At 42.9% G+C, this 18959-nt stretch overlaps 1 protein-coding gene across 5 annotated transcripts in view; it reads right to left on the reverse strand.

The window, feature by feature from the left end:
• MASP1 (MBL associated serine protease 1) overlaps nt 1-18959 on the reverse strand; it is a 49652-nt gene that overhangs the window by 24451 nt on the left and 6242 nt on the right. For 3 of the 5 annotated variants that reach the window (XR_002337461.2, XM_084986535.1, NM_001184947.1), the window contains 1 exon segment: nt 17181-17412. Coding sequence is in view for 3 of the 5 variants with exons in the window: in NM_001184947.1 (NP_001171876.1) it covers nt 17181-17412 (232 nt within the window). In the remaining 2 variants the exon portion in view is untranslated. 5 annotated transcript variants of the gene reach the window in all.

Here is an 18959-nt window from a genome sequence, read left to right on the forward strand (position 1 = left end):
CTTTCTAAGGTAAAACATCTACCCCTTCCTGGTGAGCCATGGACATTGTTATGAACATCAACTATCTTGGGGATATTGACTTATGCACTGTTTCTTGTCCTACACCGAAGGTCTCCAGACTATGAGTCTTTTGCAATTCTTAAGCCTTTTTTATGTATTTTTAATTTTATGCTTTTTAGGTCAGTTTATTAGCTGAAACATGTCGTAAAATAGAAACCAGTTAAGGTGATCTCGTTAGCGCTTAATAAAAACAAGACTAAATAGATTTAGAGGGAGAGTTTGGGAGAAGACTCTTTTATGAATAACTGCATGAACTAGAGTGCTCTATCTTGGTGGACCTCTGCTTTGCAGTGAAGTGTATGGATCTGGCAGCCAGAGGCTCTGAGCCCTATTCCTGACACCACTGTAAACTGGTACGTGGCTGACCCCAGGAGCTCCCAGTCATCACTGGTAAACTAAGGGTTTGAACTAGCTAAGCTCTACATTCTCTTCCAGTTCTGGCATACTAGTATTCTAACAAATCATCATATCCATACATTAAATAAACCAGCTAGAAGATGCTGAGCAGGAGTCTCAACACATCGTATGCTTCCTGCTAAAGAACTTGATGAACTTGAACTTGTTTGTGGTCTGTAACCATAATATAATCAATGACTAATGAAGAGCATTAACACTTCCAGACACAGCAACCTCTTTCTGTAATTTGGTATCCCCAAGGTCTCTGGGGTTCTTTAACATGGACAGTTTCAAGTGACACCAACCAGAGATAATTTGGATTAGGGAGAGACCCAATGCAGGTCTGCGATAAATGACCATTGTGATGGCAGATAAAAGATCATCACCTTAGAGCCCAGAGAACAGCCGAGACCCATGGTACCTTCAGAAGCATACCTTTTGAAGGCCCTAGGGTGCTGGGAACTCAGCCTACAGCTCAGAATAAAGTCCTGGAATATCAGAGCCCAGAGGCAGGGATCTTTAAGAGCTATTTCAATCTCCCTTTTTTTCTAGAAGAAACAGGTCCAGAGAGAGGCCGTGACTTGCTCAAAAGTAGAGAGATAACCAGGAACCTTTCCTGATACTAGTTTTGCTTTTGAAACTGTTCTGACCCTGGAGAAAGGAACCCACCAACTGAGAGAGTGCATGGCAAAAGACATAGGCACTTTGCCAAACAACTTTTCTGGCTCAAGGGCCTCTTGAAACTTTATCTCGGGTGCATGGACTGTCTCCCAGAGAGGATGTGGCTCAGTGACAGCTCTGGCCATAACCTAAACAGAGGGGTCACTGGCCCTACTTAATATTTGCAGCCCCTGCTATGACTATAAAATTCTACAAAAACCACTGACTTCTGAGGACAGATGGAAGGATTGAGCCCTGGCTTCTGTTTGGACTGTCCCATTTCTAGGGTCATCATATTAACATGATGGAAGAAAATTCCTTATCAAATGAAAACAAAAAATTCATAATAATAGAGAAGCATCTGGCTGGGGATCACTGACTCCATTTTTCTATTTCTTATGATGGGCAGCCATGTACTTTCAGACTATTGCAACTTAGGGCACCAACACATGGATGCATGTCCTCAATTTGCTTTCTTTCAACTCAAAAAATATTTATATACCACATTCTGTCTGGATTGTAATATAGAGGATGCCAGAAATTATTTATTTGTTGCATATTCTTAATAAGCAAGTCTCCTGCCTCTGAGAATGTGAAATTTAGTAGGAGAATAGGTACACAACTGGGTATGTGTTAGGGAATCATGAGAGTATAGTTATTGCAATGAAAGCTAGGAAGCCCCAGGAGTTTAAAGGAGGGAACATATTGCATCCAGTTGAAGGGAATCAGAAAAGACTTAGGAAGAAGAGAATGTTCTTTGGGCTGGGGGCTGAAAGGTGAATAGGATTTAGCAAGTAGAAATAGTAGGTGGAGTCTTGGGGGTTAGTAGGAACACATCTAGGCAGAGGGGTTAGCAAAGTCCTGGTGGCATTTGGAATATCAACTTCCCCTCCCTTCCCACCACCACCTGAGGTAGGAAAGGGGTTCTACTGAAGGCCGGGAGCAGGGAAGAGAGAGCTAAGGAGAAGAAACCAGAGCATGTTTTTTATGAATTTTATACTTTACTGGAAAGAGCACAAACCTCTAGGCAAAGCTAAGGCAGGGTAGCAGAAAATATGGCCAACTTTCTGTGGGAGGACCTCTACGGCTGCCCTCCTACCCCCCATGTTCATAAAGGTATCTCATCAGAGCTCAACAAACACACTGACAGCTACCCAGTGAGAAACTTGAAGCCCAAATGATTTAAATGAATCAAGCAAGGGCATTATCTAGTGAGTGGTGGCTTCAGATTCACAGTGCAACATCCTGATTCCATAACCAGTAACACATACTCCTTCAAGACATGATGCAAACAAAAAAGGCTGTTCTCTACTGTGTGATCTCTTATATGTGGAATCTAAAAAAAAAAAAAAAGAAAACACAATAAGCTAGTACATATAACAAAAAAGAAAACAACTCACAGGATACATAGAAGAAATTTGTGGTTACCAGTGGGGAAAGGGGAGGAGAGAGGGGCAAAATAGGGCTAAGGGATTAAGAGGTGCAAACTATTATGTATAAAGTAAATCAGCTAACAGGATATACTGTACAGCACAGGAATAGAGCCAATGTTTTACAATAGCTATAAATGGTGTTTAACCTCTAAAAATTTTGAATCACTATGTTGTATGCATGTAACTTATATAATATTGTATATCAACTATACCCCAATTAAAAATTAATACATTAAAAAAAAATGCTGTCCTATAAGCCTAAATACCTCAGGGCTTTGCTTGTCAATGTTGCCAGGTTACATCCTAGAGTCCTTTTGACATCTTCTCCAGGCCCTTGAAGAACTTTTCAGACTTAATTTAGACAGACATTCAGGGAGTTCCCATTGTGACACAATGGAAACGAATCCGACTAGTGACCACGAGGATGTGGGTTCAATTCCTGGCCTCGCTCAGTGGGTTAAGAACCCGGTGTTGCCATGAGCTGTGGTCTAGGTCACAGAGGCATCTCGGATCTGGTGTTGCCGTGGCTGTGGCATAGGCCGGCAGCTGCAGTTCAGATTTGACCCCTAGCCTGGGAACCTCCATATGCCACAGGTGCAGCCCTAAAAAGACAAAAAGAAAAAAAAAAAATAGACACACATTCCAAGAGCATGCTGGATCACCCTTCTGTCAATTCAATTAATCTGGGCACCACGTTCTCCAAATCGCCTTCCCTATATAGTTCCAGGTTAGTGTTGGCCAAAAGGGAACTTGTGTGAGTCTGGCAGGCAAAAGTCTTTGCTCTCTGAAGGTTATTTTATGATCAGATACAGAGATGGATAGATACAGATGTGCCAATAGGTTCTAATTGTCTTCACTCTGCTCTACTCTGCACCCAGCTCTTCTTTCCAGGTACTGGCACTAATGACCTACAGTGGCCCAGGCCCACCAGAAGCTTGCAGGTGGACCCACAGACACAGTAGCTGCTCAGAGCCAACAGCTTCTCCTAGAATTCTCTCCATGAGCTCCCCATTCAGGGCCCTCCTTGGGCTTCTTCAAGAGCCTTGAGTTCTCAGACTCCCCTGTAGATGCTGACATTTTCACCCAAGCCAGGGCCTCAGGAGAACAGATAAGTGAACCTTCTGTGGTTCTCCAACTCCCTGTCTGTGAGAAGCAGGATCTTTACTGTCCTAGCTGCTCCTGTAATTACGTGAGTTCAAATGCCCGCTAATAGCCATTATCTCACAATACTCACAGAGGCTCTGCTTTCCTGATGGAGTTCTGATTTATATCTATCAGAGCTACACAAATGACCTCAGGTAAATCCAGTAAAAGGACCATCCTGCCGAGCCTAGCATAAACTCCTGACCACAGAATCATGAGCAAATAAAATGGACACTGTTTGAGCAACTGAATTTTGGAGGGCTTTGTTACACAGTACTAGGTATAACATGGAAAATAAGGAAGTAATTTGGGACAAAGAGTGAAACGGAACTTGTGAAATGAAATGTTAAGAACTACAATCTCATGGTTTTTAGGGTCTTGGAAGTTACCTCATCTAACCCCTTATCTTTCTACCACAACGTTATGAAAAACTCATACCACCTTTTCATGGCCCCATATCTGGGAACATAACCTAGGGAAAGATATTCCAATTGTGGAAAAACCTTATGAATAATGATACTTACAGCTTTTAAATATCTTAATAGATAACTCTAAACAATGTAAATACCCAATTCTAGAGGAACAGTTAACACTAACATTAGTTGAATTATGCAGCTATTAATTACCACATTAATGGAGAATTTTTGATGACGGGGAAATATTCTGAGTAGGTTATAGTAAGTGAAAAAACAGGACAAATCATATATTCGGTGTAATTATAACTATGTTAAAAGTATGCATTGAAAATAAAAAGTAGAAGGAACTAGAGCAAACTTAACAATGGCTAGTAGGATGTTCTTATATTTTAAAAATATTTTAGGAGTTCCTGTTGCGGTGCAGTGGAAACGAATCTGACTAGGAACCATGAGGTTGCGGGTTCGATCCCTGGCCTTGCTCAGTGGGCTGAGGAACCAGCATTGCCGTGAGCTGTGGCATAGGCTGCAGACGTGGCTTGGATCTAGTGTTGCTGTGGCTGTGTAGGCCGGCAGCTGTGGCTCCGATCAGACCCCTTGCCTGGGAAACTTCATATGCTGCAGGTGCTGCCCTAAAGAGAAAAAAAGAAAAAAAATTTTTTTAAAAAATTTGGCCCACACCTACTTCTCTCTAGTTTCTACCCAATGGCATAAAATCAGTCATTTCAGGTCAAAAAACAAAAGGGGCAGATAGAGGGGGCAACTGAGCCAGCCTGGAAGTTCAGGGTTGGTTTCCAGTCCCTCCATCTCTCATAACCACCTGAGTCTTCCCTTCCTCATGGTCATGTACGGGGACTCTTCATCACTCTCTCACCTTCTGCTCTCATCATTTTCTAGCCCTCAGGTCCCAACAAAAGAGATGTAAATCTTTGCTTTAAATCCACACAAACAAAATGGTGAAACATGAAATTCTGATAAGACAATCAAGAAACTCAGAATAGCTAAAATTCATATATGGCAGTGCATGGCAGGGAGGGTCTCTGGGCAAGGAACAGTTTTTGCGATTGTCACATCCAAGAGGGAGTCAGGTGTCAGTGGATGGGTGAGGGGAGTCAGAAGAGAACCTCAGTGTGAAATTCATGAAGACTCTGGGGAAGGAAGTGGAGAGGGAGAGACAGGGGAGGGACTGAACATTTAAGAATGTTTGTGATAAGGAGTTCCTGTTGTGGCTCAGTGGTTAGTAAACCCAACTAGCATCCATGAGGACGCAGGTTCGATCCCTGGCCTCACTCAGTGGGTTGGGGATCCAGTGTTGCCATGAGCTGTGGTATAGGTTGAAGACACAGCTTGGATCCTGTGTTGCTGTGGCTGTGGTGTAGGCCCACAGCTACAACTCCGATTCGACCCCTAGCCCAGGAACCTCCATATGCCTCAGGTGTGGCCCTAAAAAAGACAAAAAGACAAAACAAAAAAAAATGTTTGTGATAAGAATATCTCTGTCCTTTTTTAGTTCCCAAGAGAGTGAATCAATTTGTGAATTGCATTCAATTGTATAAATTTTCTGTTTTTTGGATGTCACCCTTTACTGAGATTGGATCATGTGGGACTTCATCTTTATGGAAGTTGCCTATGAGTCTTCACCAATTAGTAGATGTTGGGAAAATTATTTAAACTCTGTTGTAGGTTGAGTTGTAGTCCCTAAAATGATATGCTCGGGTCCTAACCCTTGGACTAGACTTGACCTTTCATGGAAATAGTTCTTTGCCCATTTAATCAAGTTAAGATGACTTCATACTGGATTAGGGTGGACCCTAAGCCAAGACTTATGGTGTCCATAAGAAGAGGGAGCTTGGACTCAGAGACACACACAGAGGGAAGTATGAAGACAGAGGCAAAGATGGAGATATGCTGCCACAGCCAGGAATGCCAAGGACGGCCAACAGCCACCAGGCAGCTAGAAGAGGCAAGGAAGGATTCTTTCCTACAGCCTTCAAAGGAAGCATGGCCCTGCCAGCACCTTGATTTCAGACTTCTGGCCTCTCGAACTGTGACAGAATAAACTGCTGTTATCAACCATTCAGGTTATGGTCATTTGTTATAGCAGCCCTAGGAAATGAATATGTTCTATATAAAGGTTTTCTCATTTGTAACATGGTGAAAATCATAGTATTTATAAATCATAGGACTTTGTGAACATGATATGAATTAATATATGTAAAATATTTAGAATGGTACCTGCAATAATATCAGCAATCAATAAATCAGTGAGAAAAATAGGGCCACTGAGGTTCAGCTAACTGAGATGACACATTTCTAGACTCCCAGCTAAGCGGGGCATGGGTAATTTCACATGTTTGAAGAGGAATTAAGAGATTGAAACAGTCCCTGGATACCCTCTTGATTCCAGGTTCTACTCCTTCATTCCTAATTTCACTGGAGCCACACACACAGACATCCCTTATTATGAGGCCCCCAGATACCAGGTTGTTGGGGCAGGAAGGGGACCCAGGGAGGCCTCGCAGCTCCGCCTCAATTGGCAGGTGGCATCTAAGGTCCCTTTGGCTCTCTGTACTTTACAAGCCTCTTAATGGTCCTGGGCAGTGGGTGACATGAGAAGGATATTACCCTGATTTTATGAGAGGACCAGAGTAATGCAAGGGATCTCTGAAAGCTTTCATCCACGAGAGAATAGTATTAGGTCTAGGAATCCCATCATTCTCCTGTGTTTCAAAGGATTTCTCGAGCTATGTGATTTTCAGCCAATGTTTAGTGACTGGGCCCATGACTCCTGATTCACAAGTGAGTGCTCTGTGCTCCTGTGGTTGCCCTCACTGCAAGTCCGTCACCTCCAGGGCCTGGACCAGGGGTTAACAGCTCAATACGACTACTTTACTCAGCTGCCCAAACTGCAGCTATAGATTATGAGAAGGTGCAAATTAAAGGTACCAGATGCCTGAGACTAAAAAAAGAAAAAAGGAGATGTGTGTGTGTGTGTGTGTGTGTGTGTGTGTTGCATTTCAGAAGCTCCTGAAAGCTGTGTAAGTAAAAATAGCACAGATGATGGGTCTAAGACTCAAGTTGGCCACATGTGAGAGGGGCTGCAGGTTGTTGCTTTGGTCCTGGACCAAGTAATCTGGCCATAAAATAATGATGATGATGATGATAATCGTAGTAGAGGTAGTAGAAATAATTCCCCCTTCTGTGTGGAACTTCCAGTTGACAGGGAATTTTTGCCTTCTTTATTTTATTTGTTTCTGATGGCAGTCTTGTAGGAATGCTCTTCAGGAAGACACTGTGATTCCTGGACCTAAGAAGTGACTTGGGTCCCCAAGGTCACACAGTCTAGGAGTAGCAGACCTGAGACAAAATCCAGATGTCCCGACCTCCAACCCTGGCTGAGTAATTAGAATTATAGGACCGAAGAAGGGCAGAGAACGAAAGGCCATTAAAGGCATCTGTCTCTTTCTTAGATAGGGAAACTGAGGCTCAGAGAAATGAAGTAACTTGTGGAAAGTCAGATAACAGCCAGATAATGACAGAGCCAGGATCAGGGCCCAGGTATACTAACAATCCCAATACAGTGTTATTATGCATTTTGTTAATCAGAGTAAAAACCTCCTACCAGAGCTGGGTGAGCCCCTAGGAAGGTATGCATTGTGTACGTGTGAATGCTAGGCATCAAAAACAGTGTGAGGGCCTGAGACATTGCCAGCAGGTCCTTAGAGTCCAGGAATCCCACTGCTACAAGGAAGGATTGCCCATTCACTAGGAGCACTCTGATCAGAAAAGGAGAGGGTCTCCGGGGTAGCAGAGTAGGGAAGAAGAAAGAGCTGGCCAGGGAGGGATGGCCTTGAGCTTGGGAAGCAGGCATCCCGCAGGTGGGAAACTGACGGTGCCCAGCATCCCAGTGCTACAAGGGTAGGGGGTGGGGTGGGCAGAGGGGGATCTGGAAATGTGGATGGGAAGGACTTTATTCTCATTGGTCCCTGAATGGCTTAGACTCTCCACCCAACCCTTTCTGTGACTTCAGAGCCAGACCCATTCACATGCAAATATCCTCTGGGACCGGGAAGCTGAGCCCCAAACTGCTCAGGACAGGAGAATAGCCTGGGGACAGGCAAAAACAAAGCCTTGTTTTGTTCTTCTGCTGTAGAGGCAGCCTGGCTCGAGGTAAGTCACAGTCAGGACTGGAGTGAAAGCAGTGATTAAGTAAGTGCTGAGAGAGGAGAAGGGACACGCTACTGGGCCAGTGTCGCCAGGCAGTTTCCAGGAATGTCCCAGGCAGTTTCCAGGAATGTGTGAGCTGGTGTGTTCCTCTGCCACCGCCAATGGACCTGCCTCGCCCCAGCCAGAATGTACATCCTCAAATCTTCCCAGGGAAAGCTTTCAATAGAGCTGGAATAGGGACCAGAAGACCTCTGTTCTGGTCCCTGCTCTGCCACTCACGTATGTCACTTTAACCTCCCCAGGCACTGGTGCCCTGAAGCTAGCTTGTATGAGCTCACAAGGGCCAGCTGTCAACTTTTCAGGGGTTTTTGTGCCAATGTTGTTGAATACAGCCACTGCGAAAAATTTAGTTTCGTAAACTTACAATTAAATAAATTATATTAAAAAGAAATAAATTACATAAAAACTCATCACCTCCTAACTACTCTTATCATTTTACTAATATCTCTGCACTTGAGGTTACTAATGTCTAGACTATCTTGAGACGTAAATAGCAGGCTACCTCATTTCTATCTCTTCTCCACCCTCTCAACCCGCCCCAGTCCAGACCCTATTGTTGATCATGGAAAGTACACCACTTGCTTAAGCCTCAGTTTTCACAAACGTATTAGGTGGACTTTAATTCTCTCCTCAAAGAGTCAGGAGGTCAAAGGTCACATGGGCAGGAAAGCAGCTGTAAAGTCTACCACTGCCTGTCAGCTTTTAGCAGGGACCCTATTCCCAGGCCCTTGGTGACTGGGCTCCCCTTCCCTGATCCCACCCCTACCTCTTTTTGCATCTCCTATCCCTGTCCCTCTTGGTCCAGCCACACTGCCATCCTTGCTGTTCTTTGGACACACTAGGCATTTTCCCACCTTAGGGCCTTTGCACTGGTTATTCTCTCTGATTGATATGCTTTTCCCCAGAAAGCCACACGGCTGACTTCTCAGCTTTGTCAAGCCTTTGCTCAAGTGTCATCCTCTCAGCAAGGACCATCTTGATTAACATACTTCAATAGTAACTCCTACCCCAGCTCACGAAGTCCCTCTTTACCCTGCTCTATTTCATTTCTTTGCCCACCACCTTACTCTTCACTATACAATTAACTTAGTGATTGTATTTAGTGTTTATTGTCTGTTCCCTCCAGTGAAATGTAAGCACCCTCTTGACAGGCATTTCTGTCTTAATTACTATTATATCTCAGGCTCTAGTAAATGTAGGCATTCCATGCATATTTGTTGAATAAATGGCTACCCACCCTTCTGTATACTTTTTCTTCTGTGAGCACACCAAAGTAAATTCAAGCCCTGCTTTTTACCAAGGTGTGTCTGAAAGCAGCTTGTGTACACATAAGTGCACAGATTTGCCCAGCAGTGGCACCTATTCCCCAAAACACTCTTGCCTGATACTGGCCCACATTCTTCTGGCAGTGGAACCCTCCTTTTGTTTTCCATTGTCCCAGAGCCTGTGATGTTTGTGCTTCCGGCATAAAATAAGCTTTTGTCACACTTTTTTTGAAGCTCATTTTCACTTCCTGATTCTTCTGAATAGGCTAGAATTGACTTGGGGACATGGTGCCTCTAGAGTGGAAGAATTCCACTAGAGAATATGATCAAAATTCATGAGAAACATTTACCCATTTCTCTTTTCTTTCAGGGTCAAGGCCTCCTGTCTACTCCCAGAGAAGGAGCAGAGAATGTAGCAGTAGCTGAAGGTCGAGGGCATGTTCGAGTAAACACAGATCACTGCACAGAAATTAGGAGCTGGGGGTCAGAAGAGTCAGGCTTGGCACAGGGCCATGGGAAGAACTTATCTCTCAATTACACAGCAGGATGCAGACTGACCCAGTGAGACCTGGGGAAGGGAGCATCGGGACTGAAGGGCTAGGAGAGGCCAGCCAGTTCAATTTCTGCATTGGGTAGATGGGGAAATTGAGGCCCAGAGCAGACAGGTGACTTGCCCAATATCTCAGCAGGAGCCAGTGGCTGATTTCTAGACCAGAGCCCTTTCCTTTATGCTTACCGCCAAGAAGTATGTGCTTTTTCCTGTTCTACCCCAAGACTGTGATCACCACTGGAAATAAACACAGACATAGGCCCAGAACTCACAAGGCTAACAGCGTATGTAGTGCAATGCCCTTGAGTTCACCATCAGGACTTGTGTACCACAAACAGATAAATCAAGTGCTTTCCCATCTGTTATAGCTCAGACTCCATTTCCTACTATTTTTGTAAAATATTTTTTCTCTAAGTCAGGAAAAAAGAGAAAGTTCTTTAACAGAATCTAGACAACACAGGGACCCTCAAGGTTCTTCAGTTTTACTAAGTTTTAATAAATTTACTTTATAGCCAAGAAGCACATCAAAATCCCTTGCAGGATTTGTTATGCAAAATCTTTTATGAGAAGGGCCAAATGGAGAGAAAAAAAATCAAGGCTTGGGAGTAAGAAGACCCGGGGTCAAGATCTGGCTTTGCTAATAAAGACTTGGACAAATGCACCTAAGCCCTTGATGCTCAGTATCCTTCCCTGTAAGTTAGGTGTCATCATCCCTGCTCTCCCTCGTCCATGAGAATCGAAGGAGGCAATGGATCTGAAAGTGCTATAAACTTGTGTTATGACAAAGTGAACTCACAGAAGAAGTAAACAACCTCCTGCATTTGATTAGTCCTTCCAGAGTACTTTACCATAACCTGTCTGAAAAGATGAGTGACATGAGCAAGGTTATAGGAAGCCAGTTTGTGGCAGAGTCAGAGCAGATAAGAAAACAGATGCTCATTGAGCATACAGTGATACTGGCAGGTGCTTTAGTACTCACATCCCTGCCATCATTATCATTATGACAGTACTTACTGAGCTATTACATAGATACTGGAGATATATCAATACAGCATTTACTTTACTTGGCATTCACGATGCGCCCAGGGGATAGGCGATATTGTTAACCCTATTTTACAATAAGAGGTGGAAGCAGGACTCAACTCCGAGTCTGACTGGCTCTAGAGCCTGATCTGCAAACCACTGAGAATGTTTGCCTTTTGCAGTAGTGATTCCACTCACCGCCATCATTTCACTTAAACCTTCACATAACCTGCCAGGAAGGTACTGTATCATAGAATGTCTTTTTTTTTTTTTTTTTTTTTTTTGGTATCAATGACAAAATCAGTGCTTAGTGAGATAGAGAAGCTTAGGGAACTGCATTGTTAAATTTCTATTTACCCTTCAAGACTTATCTCAAACATCAACTATTTCCCTTAAAGCCTTTCCTGAACACTCAGAGATGACTATCCTACAACTTACATACTGCCTCCTAGCCCTGTGTTACTCTGTTCAGCTTTACCTTATTAATTATATACTTGTCTCATAACACACTACAAAATTGTGAGCTCCGAGAGGGTATGTGCTGTCTTACTCATCTTCATGGGTCCTGTCTTTGGTGCAGTGTCCAACTTATGTTAGGTTTTCAATAGAATTCTTGGACTTCATTCCATAGATAGCAGAGAGCCACTGAAAGGTTTGAGCATGGCATAGTTAAAACAATGTTTAAGAAGATCTCTCTGGACACATGTAGAGGGTGGGCTGGATCGGGAGAAACTGACAGCTGGTAAGATATTTAGGAGGCAATAAACCAGGTGACAGGAATAAGACTTATAACTAAGGGGCTAAACTGGAAAGAATGGAAGAAATGTTGAATATGTCAAAAACATGGGGTTAAGAGGAGAAAAGTGGCATTATATCACATGAACATTTAACAGATGCCAGTTGAGCTATTCAATGAGAGAAATAGAAAAGGGAGGATAAAAACCAAATGCAAGTTTTTATTATCTTTTTTTTTTCCAATGAACAGATGCCTTGAAGTAAACTTGAAAATAGAATGTATGAACCTGCTTTTCCCTTGGTGGTTCTGGTTTCTGAGTACCTTTTTCGGTAATGATATCTCTGGAGCTCCTTACTCAGCACAAGTCTACCATCTCATCTGATGCTTAACCAAAAGAACTATAATTTGTTGCATTTATGGAAAAAAAGCCTCTTCTGGACATCCTACAAGATAGGGCTCTACTATATTAAGAGATTGAGAAAGTTTGACTGTAGACGATATTGGCCTCACATTACACTTACATTACATTACACATAAAAACCTAAGCATCCATAAGATGGGACTCTACTGGCACTTAATATTTTTAAAGGAAGGAAAGACTGAGAGTCTTCAGATATAAATTCTTGTCCCAGTGTGACCCTCGCCAATGAATTGCCCTTCCCTGGGCTTTAGCATGATGTTCATGGAGTGGAACCATGATTCTTGAGGTCTTGATTGCATAGTATATCAGGGTTAGGTGGGCCTTAGAGACTGTCTGGTTCAATTCCTTGTATTTGAGAGAGGAGGAAACAGAGTCCTCTCCACAAGTAGCCTAGTAGAGAATGGCACCAAGAATTTAGGCCTCCTGATTCCCTGGCCAGCATCTGTGCTCTGCCCTTGCCTGCAGCATTAACCAGCTGTGATTCGTATGTCTCATCTATGCACTGCAGGAATCCACACATCGCAGCCACATTCCAAGGAAGCAAATGCTGTCGTGCAGATGTGCATGTGCCTTGAAGAGCAAGGGCTGCGGGAAATCAGGCTGGAGAGGAATTTTCATAAAATGAGAGTATCCGGACCACAGACTTGGGGTCCTGCTCTTCCTCAAGCTACTGATAATGCAGTGTCAGCAGTTCTGTCATCATCACCCTGATGGACCAGGGTGGGAAGGCCAGTCTGTGGACTGGGACTGGGCCGAAAGGATTCTTATGAACTGGTGGGTCCTTTAAACACACTCCCAAGCCTGCCAGGGGAATTTAGTCACAGAGTGGAAAAAACCTCAAAACGGGATATTATCCCATCAAAAGGAAATGAATGATATTCTAAGTTCTTTGGAAAAAGCGCTAGCATGATATATTCGTAAGTTTTCTTTAAATGACACATCACTAAAGCATCCCCGACAGACTATATTCTCTTAGTGGAGTCTTATGGCCCTGGAATTTTGAGAAGTGGCCATTGTAACATATTATTACCATTTTCTAGCATTATCCTAACTAGAATAATGAGAGTTGATGGGGTCATCTGGAAAGTTCTGGCAAGGAGAATGAGGATTAAAATTCTGGAATTTAAGGGACATTAGGGATCATCTCATCTTACCCCCTCATGGAACAGATGATAAAACAGAAGTTTGGAGAGGGGTGTTGACTTTTCCAAGAGTGACATGGCTGGCACGCTCATGCTTTATTCAGATGAAAAGGGAGGAGCTTTCTTCTCCACCAGTGCCAGGAAAGCCACGTATTCTGGGAGTAAAGGGTTAGGGGGAGAATGCAATTAGAATTTAACTGTATATGGAAGGCTTCTGGGTTTGGGAGTCCAAACCCAGGCTAGAGTACTAGTCTTGCCCCTGAATTGGGAACTTAAGGAACATTCAAGCTCTAATTCCTGCAAGGTAGGACTTTCAGGGGCCCCAAAAAGAATGAGTTAGAAGAGTGAGCTTCTTAGCCATCTTCAACCCAAGCAGCCCTGATTATGTTTTCTACATTAGGATAACTAGAGGACTTGTGAGAAGAAAATGTCACTGGGGAGAAAATATTTGAAAAGCAAAAATAACAGCAAACATGGGACCAGGTGGGTCTCCAGAAGGCCCCGCAGCCTGACATTAAGTGAGTTCTTGAGTCCAGGAGGGGAACTCTGCTCTGCACGTGTGGGCGAGAGCACAAGAACTGTCTCCACATGAGCATTAGTCATCAGCTCACCAGGGTGCAGCATCCTGTGAAGGAAGGTCTGCTCAGGTCCCAAGGCTGTTGGAACCTCTGCAGGGAGGCCAGTGCTAGAGCTGGGATGCCATTCTGGAAGGAAGTAAGCAGTGCAAGCCCAAGCAAAGAAATACCTCTTCTTCTAAAGGAACAGGAAAAATGTGTTTGAATCAGAGAAGCAAGGACTACAGAGCACTTTTTTAGGTAGGCAGTTCAGTCTCTGTGTTGCCTCATTCAGACTGCTTCTTTGCTATGCTCAGAAGTCACAAGCCTGAATTTGGAGCAGAGGGTGTGTTGAAAGATTGTCTTGTTCAGTTCATTTGGGAGTTAGTGGCAAATCTGAGGCTAGAACAGGCATTTCCTAAATCCCAGGCAAGATCCCAGGGCCATGCTGCCCATATCCTTGGGCTTTCAGGAAGGTGTCTCACCACCTTGGATAGAAAACATCAATCAATTTCCAAAATATTCTCCAGCCAGAAAGGCCAAGCTTTAGGTAGAAATGTATTCCAGTGTTCTTAATTCAGGGTCAGAAGAAGTCTTCAGATTCTATTGTTGCCTTTGAAAAACACTAATTTGTTTTTCCAAGTGCAAGGTGTGGCTGTTGTCACATCCTTAATCTGCCCTCGCAAAGGAATGAGTTAATTTTTCTATTGTGTGTTTATCATCTTGATAAAGGAGTCCTAACAGGGCCAAACTTGTCTAAATAAGAGGGAAACTTGTGCGAAATGATTGCATATGAATTAAAAGTCAATTCTTAAGTTTCGGAGAGAGAGAATAAAGAGAATAAGTCATTATCATAGCTGAAGAAAAAAACCTGTAATTTCTGTGGTCTTGAGGCCTCAGCTACTAATCAAAGCAAATGTTCCCACTGGCAAAATTTCTAGATAGTTGACGTGTGTGAAAGTAGAGAAAAAGCAGTTGGGAAGTTCATATCTAGTCTTGTATAAGTCTATGCAACTTACTGGTGTATTAAGCCAATGTTTGGTCATTTTCCTTCTGCCAAGTTCACTCTCCAACCCAGATGCTTGCAAGTATCATGGTTATATGGCCAGCATGAACTAGGGGAATGGCCTGGGGGTTCTGCTAATGTAATGTCTTCTATATATAATGCATCTTGGATCCTGGAGTTTGGTTCTGTCAGAGGCCAGATTACTTCCTAGAGACATAAGTGATATGTTTGTCAGAAATTCCAGTTTAGGATGATGAACACTTAGGGTTTGGGTGAATACTCCCTGCTTGATCCTTATGAGTCTGAGAAGTTGGCTTCATTTTTAGTGAGTTTATAAAAGCTCTATGTCAATCTAGACTACCAAGCCACATCATCCTCTTAGAGTAACCGGTTCCGCTTCTTCTCATTTTTTTATCTGTCAATCTTTTATTGTCATTGCTCTTTTCCACCTTAAAATGGCTATTATTCTAGGCTCATCTCTCTTTTTAAGTGACTAGATCTTTTATGTCCTTAAATCCTCACAGTTCCTAGCACAGGACATTCAAAGATGGGGAGTATCGCTAAGGCAAAAGTTCTCAAATGGGAGATTTTGCTCCTCTGGGGATACTGATAACTGCTGGAAACATTTTTGGTTGTCACAACTGGAAGGGGGGTGCTATTGGCATCAAATGACTATAAGCCAGAGATGCTGCTAAAAATCCTATAATTCTCAAAAAACTTTCCTTAGCAAATAATTATCTGGCTCAAAATGTCAATAGTGCTGAAATTGAGAGTCTCTGCCATGAAGCACCAATTTCACAAAGTTTTTAGTCATAGAAACCTTGCTTTAAATGGGATACTTGATGCATACCCAACATATATAATCAGCAATATCCAACATTTAAAGTAAATTTAATCAGGCTAGGGGCTCAGAGCCCCAATTACCAGGCCTCACCTGCCCCAGTGGTCTTGTAAATCCCTGCAGTATCCTGGGGCTCAGTGGAGCACAGCCTCTGAGCAGTTTGGTGCAGCCAAAAGAGCATGGAATTTAAGGTCACCAGACGTGGGTTTGGTATCTTGATCACTTACTAGCTATGTAGCTTTGGATGAGTTGCTTCACCTTCTTGGGTTCATTTCTTTGCCCATAAATGAGTTAGTAGTACCTGTCTCATAGGATTGTTTTAAAGGTTGAATGAGATTATAAGTGTAAAAATCCCTTGTAAACTCACTTCTTTGCTGTTGATCAAACATTCTGGTTAACACAAATAACTCTTGTTGAAATACCATCTATGAAAAAATGAGGCTATACTGATACCAAAAATATAGGAAGTTGACTCTAGAGTGGTTTGATGAGAACTTCTTCCAGGAAGTCACACAGAGGTTATAAAGTAGGTTCTTAGGTCTCTCTATCTTTTTGAACCAGACACAATCTTAACAAGCTTGATCTCTTAAAAGCACTATAACTTTTCTTACCCCCACTTTTAAAGAACAGCTTCCCATCCATGCCATTCTATGTTCCTCCCTAAAATCCAGGAAATATTGTTTTGATGTTGTAATCATTTCCTGCTCCTCTTTCATTTGTTTTTTACATCCACCTCTGTAGTGACCTCCTACCTTGCCCATACCCTTTGCTGATAAAATCCAAACTCTTATTATCACATCCAAGTTCCTTGAGAATCTTACCCCAACTCAACCTTCCAACCTCACCTCCGGCTGTCCACTACTGTATACTCTACCCTCCCAAACACTTGGTCATTACCTAGGAAACTGGGCAGTGCTTTCTAATGCTTCAGCCTTGGATATAATAGTAGCTTACTCTAATTAATACTTACTCTGGGGTCTTTGCTCTTTTCTGATTGTTGAATTAAAGGTGATGTAGAAGAGAAAAACACTGAAGAATATGAGAACAGAAAAGAAAAGGGAAGGCTGCCTTTGGCTGAATCACACTTTGCCGGTTTCTTTTTCCCTCAAGGTCTTCTGGTCTGCCTACTCAGCCTATACCTAGCATACTACCCTCAACCTTCATTCAGCAGGTTATAACACTGAATGTCTCCCTTACTGGACTGCCATCCTGGTGGTAAGTACAGCATCTATGTCATCTAGGCTCCTCTAAGTCCCAGAAGATTCTCCAGTAGAAAACCTGGCCCAGTGAGGGAACATCGGGGGTCTCACCTTCACATAGTCGTATTCACAAAGGTAGGAGGATTCCAAGTTGAAGTGCATGAAGTAAAGCTTGATCCGAAATCCCTCTGGGACAGTAATGTTCCACGTTACCTCTGAATCACTTGGATAGGAGTCTGGATAACCAGGAGATTGGATCTGGCCAAACATATTGTTAAGCTCCACGACATGGGCCGAAGCCTTCAACAAGGAGAAGCACAGAGCATGAGAGAGAAGGAGCCACCTGAAAGACATGAATGATTTACTTACATTCACAGACACTTCTCCTTACCATTTAACTAAACTGACAGACAGGAGACCAAGTACCCAGTGTATCTCTTCCATGACCTGCTGTAATTACTTTTCCCTTATGGACCTTGCTTTCTTGGTCTATCATACTGGAAGATGGTAACCTTATTTCTAGGGTTTTTTCCTAGTTGTACTCTTTCAAAGATTTGAGGGAGTTCCCATCATGGCTCGGTGGTAACAAATCTGACTAGCATTCATGAGGATGTGGGTTTGATCCCTGACCTTTCTCAGTGGGTTAAGGATCCGGCATTGTCCTGAGCTGTAGTGGAGGTAGCAGATGTGGCTTGGATCCCACATTGATGTAGCTGTCGTGTAGGCCAGCAGCTGTAGTTCTAATTCTGCCTCTAGCCTGGGAACATCCATATGTTGAGAGTGCAGCCCTAAAAGGACCGAAAAAAAAAATTTGATAATAGTATTAAACTTCTCCAGAAAAACACCATACTTGAGACTCTCATGCATTATCATTTTTTTTTTTTTGTTAAAAATGTATAGTTTATGGAGTTCCCATCGTGGTGCAGCAGAAACAAATCTGACTAGGGACCATGAGGTTGCAGGTTCAATCCCTGGCCTCACTCAGTGGGTAAAGGATCTGGTGTTGCCACAAGCTATGGTGTAGTTTACAGACCTGGCTTGGATCTGGCACTGCTGTGGCTATGGCGTAGGCTAGCAGCTGTAGCTCCAATTCAACCCATAGCCTTGGAACTTCCATATGCTGCAAATGCACCCCTAAAAAGAAAAAAAAAATGTGTATTTCATAACTAGGTAAAAGTTGATATCATTTCTTCACCTCAGCTTCATTTAAGAATCATAACTACTACATATAAAATAGCTAAGCAACAAGTACCTACTTGCATAGCACAGGAAATTCTATTCAATATTCTGTAATAACTTATGAGAAAAGAATCTGAAAAAGATACCACCTCACACCAGTCAGAATGGCCATCATTAATAAATCCACAAATAACAAGTGCTAGAGGGGCTGTGGAGAAAAGGGAACCCTCCTGCACCGTTGGTGGGAATGTAAACTGGTACAGCCACTATGGAGAACAGTTTGGAGATACCTTAGAAATCTATACATAGAACTTCCATATGACCCTGCAATCCCACTCTTGGGCATCTATCCGGACAAAACTCTACTTAAAAGAGACACATGCACCCGCATGTTCATTGCAGCACTATTCACAATAGCCAGGACATGGAAACAACCCAAATGTACATCGAAAGATGATTGGATTCGGAAGATGGGGTATATATACACAATGGAATACTACTCAGCCATAAAAAAGAATGACATAATGCCATTTGCAGCAACATGGATGGAACTAGAGAATCTCATACTGAGTGAAATGAACCAGAAAGACAAAGACAAATACCATATGATATCACTTATAACTGGAATCTAATATCCAGCACAAATGAACATCTCCTCAGAAAAGAAAATCATGGACTTGGAGAAAAGACTTGTGGCTGCCTGATGGGAGG

The sequence above is a fragment of the Sus scrofa genome, chromosome 13 (genome assembly GCF_054392235.1).
Source record: "Sus scrofa isolate SSC_HxYL_T2T_F1_AM1 chromosome 13, Sscrofa_HxYL_maternal_Yorkshire_Landrace_v2.0, whole genome shotgun sequence".
In the NCBI taxonomy this organism is placed as follows: Eukaryota; Metazoa; Chordata; class Mammalia; order Artiodactyla; family Suidae; genus Sus; species Sus scrofa.